General features: G+C 43.8%; 1 protein-coding gene across 1 annotated transcript in view; it reads right to left on the minus strand.

Moving 5' to 3' along the window:
* Nucleotides 1-5,665, minus strand: part of LOC124545431 (fibroin heavy chain-like) — an 83,419-nt gene extending 77,754 nt beyond the window's left edge. The window contains exon 1 of the mRNA XM_047124350.1: nt 5,598-5,665. Within this exon, the coding sequence (XP_046980306.1) occupies nt 5,598-5,621 (24 nt within the window). The 5' untranslated portion in view covers nt 5,622-5,665. The remainder of the gene's footprint in view (nt 1-5,597) is intronic.
* Between the last annotated feature and the right edge of the window lie 335 nt (nt 5,666-6,000).

The following is a 6,000-nucleotide window of genomic DNA, read 5'->3' on the forward strand; positions in this document are numbered from 1 at the left end:
ACACATGTAACAGTTACAAAATTTAAAAATACATCGTAAATTTTCAATAGCTGCTGGTCAATAGCATGTAAAACATAATAAATACATCGAGATTGAAGTGAAGGAGATAAAATGGTACAGGAATTAAATTCACTTGCATGGGGCACGAAAAAAATGAGAAAAAATTTTCTTCGTTGAACAACAGATTCCTTTACCCTTTTAATGATACGATATAGTTACGTTTGCTAACCACAGGACGAAAAGATGTCCCACGACTGAGGCACTAAATATATTTTGCAGAACTTAACAAAGCATTGTAGCCAGCCAGTGTGGCCGAGCGGTTCTAGGCGCTTCAGTCTGAACCGCGCGACCGCTACGGTCGCAGGTTCGAATCCTGCCTCGAGCATGAATGTGTGTGATGTCCTTAAGTTAGTTAGGTTTAAGAAGTTCTAAGTTCTAGGGGACTGATGACCTCAGATGTTAAATCCCATAGTGCTTGGAGCCATTTTTTGAAAGCATTGCAGCTTCGTTTTCAGTGCAAAAACTTCTCTCTGAGACAATATTCCTGTGCCTGTGAATGTATGTCCGAAGGAACAATGCGTCGTTCCTCTTAACAACACAGGCACCGCGGTATTGTGTTTATCCCCCGTTACCAGGCAAAGACACTCAATTAAAATGTCCTCCCCTACACGACAATTAATAATGGTACAAATGGCTCTGAGCGCTATGGGACTTAACTTCTGAGGTCATCAGTCCCGTAGAACTTAGAACTACTTAAACCTAACTGACCTTAGGACGTCACACACATACATGCCCGAGGCAGGATTCGAACGTGAGACCGTAGTGATCGCGCGGTTCCAGACTGTAGCGCCTAGAACCGCTCGGCCACTTCGGCCGGCGACAATTAATATATACGTATGAATACGCATTCGTTGTGACACAGGGGCAACGACACATGGAAGTTTGGTTCTGGCTGTGAGTTGGGCACGGATAGGCAAAGCGGTTAAGGTGACCGCTGGCATAAAGCAGAAAATAAAGGTCTGACTCCCAGTTTGGAACATATTTTCAGTGTCGTCATTCCCTTGTAAAGCTTCGTGTAAACAGTCCCTGGTTGCACAAATAGCTTTCGTGCACCAGGTCAGAACAATATGCGATCGAAAATCACGGAACTATATGCGTTTAAAAACTTGCTATCGACGATTCCAAGTAATAATACATTGATCAGCCAAAACTTCATGACCACTGCCCAGCCGACCGGAGTGGCCGTGCGGTTCTAGGCGCTACAGTCTGGTGCCGAGCGACCGCTACGGTCGCAGGTTGGAATCCTGCCTCGGGCATGGATGTGTGTGATGTCCTTAGGTTAGTTAGGTTTAGGCGACTGATGACCTCAGAAGTTAAGTCCCATAGCGGTCAGAGATATTTTGAACCACTGCCCACCGCGACGTTGGATGCCAACTGATGGCGTTGCAGGCACGTGACGCGGTAGCAAAAGTGTGTAAGCGTAGCAGACACGGATCGGGGATCACCCTAGCGAAGTGGGGAAATCCACTGAGATAAGCGACTCTGACAAAGGGCAGATTATTATTATGGAGAGCCTGTGAACGAGTGTTTCGAAAACGGCGAAGCTGGTTGAATGTTCACGTGAAACTGTCGTGAGCATCTCGGAAAGAGGTTGAAGGACAGTGAAACTACCACTAGGGGCTAAATGGTTGAACGTCCACGATACTTCACACAACGTGGGGTTCGGAGGCTTGTCTGCTCTGTAAAGTGGGATAGTTGGTGATCTGTGACGCCTCTGCCTAAAGAGCACAATGCTGGTGCACGCACAAGTGTTTTGGGCACACCGTTCATCGCACACTGTTGAACGTGGAGCTTCGCAGCAGAAATATGTTCACACAAAGACCCAATGCCATAGTGAAGTACGATTGTAGCGGGCACGGGATCATCTGGATTCGACCGTGGATCAGTGGAAACGGGTGGGCTCTTTGGATGAATAGCATTTTTGCTACACTAGGTCAGTGGTCGTCTCCACAAATGCCGTCACCGTGGGGAACGGCAACGGCGGCGCGAAACGTGCAGAGTGCCGCGAACGAAGCCTGGTGGGAGCAGTATGATGTTAGGGGTCGCGTCCTCCTGCGCTTGGATGGGAATTATGGTAGAAAACGAAGACGTGCTGATAGCTAAAAACCACCTGAATCCCTTCATGCTTCATGTCTTCCCACTTGGCGATGTCACTTTTCAGCACTTTAATTCTTCATGTCTCGTAGCCAGAATCGTAATGCAGTGGTCTGAGGAACATCGTAGTGATCTCACATTGATATCTCGGCGACCAAATTCGCCTGATGTAAATGCTATGGAACCCATCTGGGTCGCAATCGGACACCATCACCGCGTACGCAAGTCAGCGGCCCATTATTTAGTCGAATTTCATGTCCTGTGCGTAGACATGTAATGTCATATACTTCCACAAACCTACCAAAAAACTGTCGGATACTTCGTTCCAAAGGCGGACAAACAAGTTATTAAACAGGGGGTCTAGTTTGGCTCATTATTGTATGAAATAAAGAAAAAAAAACGCTAACGGCAAACTCCAAAATTCTCAGGAGACAAAAGCATTACAAAAAAACAAAAAATATATGAATAGGAGACTTTGAACTAAGGCAAATGTCTTGCTAAGTTTCTTGGACATCACCTGGTGTACCACATCAAGGGCAATTCCGGGGAGCTTACTTTTACGACGTACACGGCCCATTTCTCTCTCCATCCAATACATTCCGATCTTGTGTTAAATTCTAATGATTTCATCACCGAAGACACTTTAAACCCGAGTCTTCCTTTATTCTTCTACAATACAGAAAGAGATTCACAGCACAATATCATCAGGGAAGCGCCTTCAGTCAAATCTGAAGCGACGTATAGTAATTAATGAAAATCACGCGACAGAAATGGAAACAAGTTTTTGGCATGAACATATCACAACGTATTGTAAAGCTTTCCGGTAAACAGTATCGTATGAAAACGTATCAAGTACAGAAGCACCAGGAAAATACAGGTTAACGCCTGTTAGGGTGCAATTGCAAGATTGAGTCACGGAAGACATTAAACATCGCTAACTAAGCGAGAAAGGAAGATGCTGAAATGAGCTCAAGCATCCATAAGAAATCAGATGACACTGGTAATGACATTCATGTGGGAAACATTACGACTGAGAATTTTCGAAAGGATAGTGAAAAGCGTATTGCTAAGACATTAGACTCGGAATTCTGCGGGCAGCAGTTCCTATACCCACCCAAACAGTCACCTTTAAGTTTCGCTTGACTTCCCTAAACTGATAAAGGTGAATGGTTTGAAACGGCACGACCAAATTCCTTCCCCTTTGATCCCAAATCCTAGCCTGTGTTCCGTCACTAATGACATAGTCGTCGACGGGACAATGAAACCCTGTCTTCCATCCTTCCATCGTCAACGCATGCAAGGGGAGTGTTCGACGTTGAAGGAAGAAGCTTTGTCTCAGTGTATTAACAACGTTATGTGTGGTATGTGTGTACCAGTTAAGTTAAAAGTGGAGGTTAAAGATTACATGTTCCTACATGTTTCGATGTGGTATGTGTGTTTCTGTTAAGTTAACAGTAGATCTTAAAGGTTACTTAATTATCTGCAGGTTCTATAACTGCGATCTTTCAGTATGGTGTGGAGCGATTTTTAGTTTACAATATTTTCTCACTGAAAAATTGACCTTTACGCGAAGTTTTGGCTATATTCAGTTTTTTTATTTAATTTTAAATTAAAGTAGTAGAGTGCTCTGAGATGTGCAGTCACTTGCACGCAGACACACACACACACACACACACACACACACACACACACACACACACACACACACATACGTATTATATACTCAGAAATTGTAAAGTCTAGTAAAAGTTGTTCAGCAGATACGTTTTCAGTATGTGTTTGAATTTATAGTTTAAAATTTTTGTTGGTGAACACATGAAGACGAGTGAACGATAATGTAATTCATTTCTCCTTCTGGTGTTACGTTTACGAATGTCACTGGTGTTTTGCGAAACGTGACTGATTTTCGATAACAAACTCTATAAGGAAGTAAGTGTACAGTGAAGCTGTTGGCCGTACGTCCAACTATTTGAAGAGTTGTCTACTAGCCCTAGAATGAACACTACATAGTATCCTTACTACACGTTTCTTTGTAGTGAACCATTTCTATCTTAATGAAACGTTGCCCAAAAATAGAATATCACGAGACATCAGCGAGTGGAAATGGAATAAGTAAGTGAACTTTTTGAAATTTTAGTCACGAAAGTATGCTACTACCGTTAATGTAAAAGTTATAGAACTTAAACATTAATGATTATCAACCAGTTCACGTTCTTATGAAACATCAAGAATTTGCGTTAACCTGTTTCTTTTGACTTCGAGCTTTAGTTCTAGCGGAGTGGTCAAGACTAGTGGAAAACGGAGTTTCATCTATTGTGTATTATCAAATTTCAGCGACACTTGCACAGAATGAGTTAATAATGTTCAAAAAATGAATCTGTTTTCAAGTGTTGACATATTTCAATTAGGCTTGGTTAAAATAGCTGAAAAGTCATCAAAGAGAACTGTTTCAACTTATTGGGTATACAATGGGAGATCATTTATATATACCACGAAAAAGAGTGGACCGAATAGTGATCCTTGTAGTGCGCCCATAGTAATTATTTCAAATCTGAATATTCCGTTTCCACTAATGTATTCCATCGTTTTCCTTTTTTGACACTCAGCATTCTTTTAGTTAGTCAGGATGGAAACTGGTTAGCAAAAAGATCTCTGGCAGCTTAATAATTGGTATTGTTTAGGAGAATGTTGTAAACTGCACGAGCAAATTCTTTTGAAAATCACATTAAATACCATTGAGCAATGACTGATGAGTAATCGTGTTAGTAGTCGTCATTTGACTACAGTACAGTATGGGCATAACTATAAATTTGTAGAAGATATGAGTATGAATTTTAACCACATCATCGTCATCACGGTCAGCTCCACTGCCTGCTGAGTACGATATGCTAAGACAAATATTGATTGTGTTGATTGTGCTGATAAAAGCTTCATTAGTGCTTCTCAAGAATGAGAGATGTATTGGTCTAGTGTATAGCATTAAATATCAACCTTAATTTAGAAAGGAGTTTCTAAGAATATTCATTTGCGGCATTGCACTGTCCAGAAGTGAACCACGGTCTATAGATGTAGAAAATAAGGAATTCGGAGCATTTGAAGTCTACTGTTGACGTGGAAAATAAAGTAGAGTGGTCAGATAAAACCAGTCAAGGAGCATTTACAAAGCACTAAGCAAACTGCGGGACTGGATGATATGTCTTGTTTCAAGACTTCGGAATAAATCTCACAGTTCTATAGTGAGCCAGAGCTGGTGAAAAATGTAGGACAAGAGCGAGATTGGTATGTATTTAGCAAATAATTAAGGATGGAGGATTTGGCAGAGATGAAGAGGCTGTGATGGGCTGCATCAAATCAGACAGTGTACTGATGACGTCCCCTTTTCCAATTCTATCCGTAAAAAAAAGAGAAAGCCTTGTATTTGTTTGTAGACGTTGGGTACTCACGAGAGTTACGAGGGCGGCTGTCATGGTAGGCGCCGGCCGGTCCTGAGGGGCTTCCGCCGAGTGACCGAGTGTCCGGCGCCGGCCGCCGTCGACATATATATGCGCGCCGCGGTGCGTGGTGGGGGGTGCTTCCCACCAGAGAGGGGCCGGCGCGCGCGGGGTGCCGCGGTCGGCGGATTCACTGCCAAGGACGCTCGCAGCCGCGGCGCGCGCGACCTCTGGGGGCAGCTGGCACCGCGGGGACCCCGGCCTTACCTTGCGTAAGCGCCGGATCGCATTCCCCGGCCGGCAGCGTAACTCGTCACTTCGGAATGAGGCGGCGGCAAACTGTGACTGGCTTCACCGTTAAGTGCTCCGGATGATCGTTCTGGGCGCTAGGGGTACCCTTTGACTTGCCGACACG

This window comes from Schistocerca americana, chromosome 8, assembly GCF_021461395.2.
Source record: "Schistocerca americana isolate TAMUIC-IGC-003095 chromosome 8, iqSchAmer2.1, whole genome shotgun sequence".
NCBI lineage: Eukaryota > Metazoa > Arthropoda > Insecta > Orthoptera > Acrididae > Schistocerca > Schistocerca americana.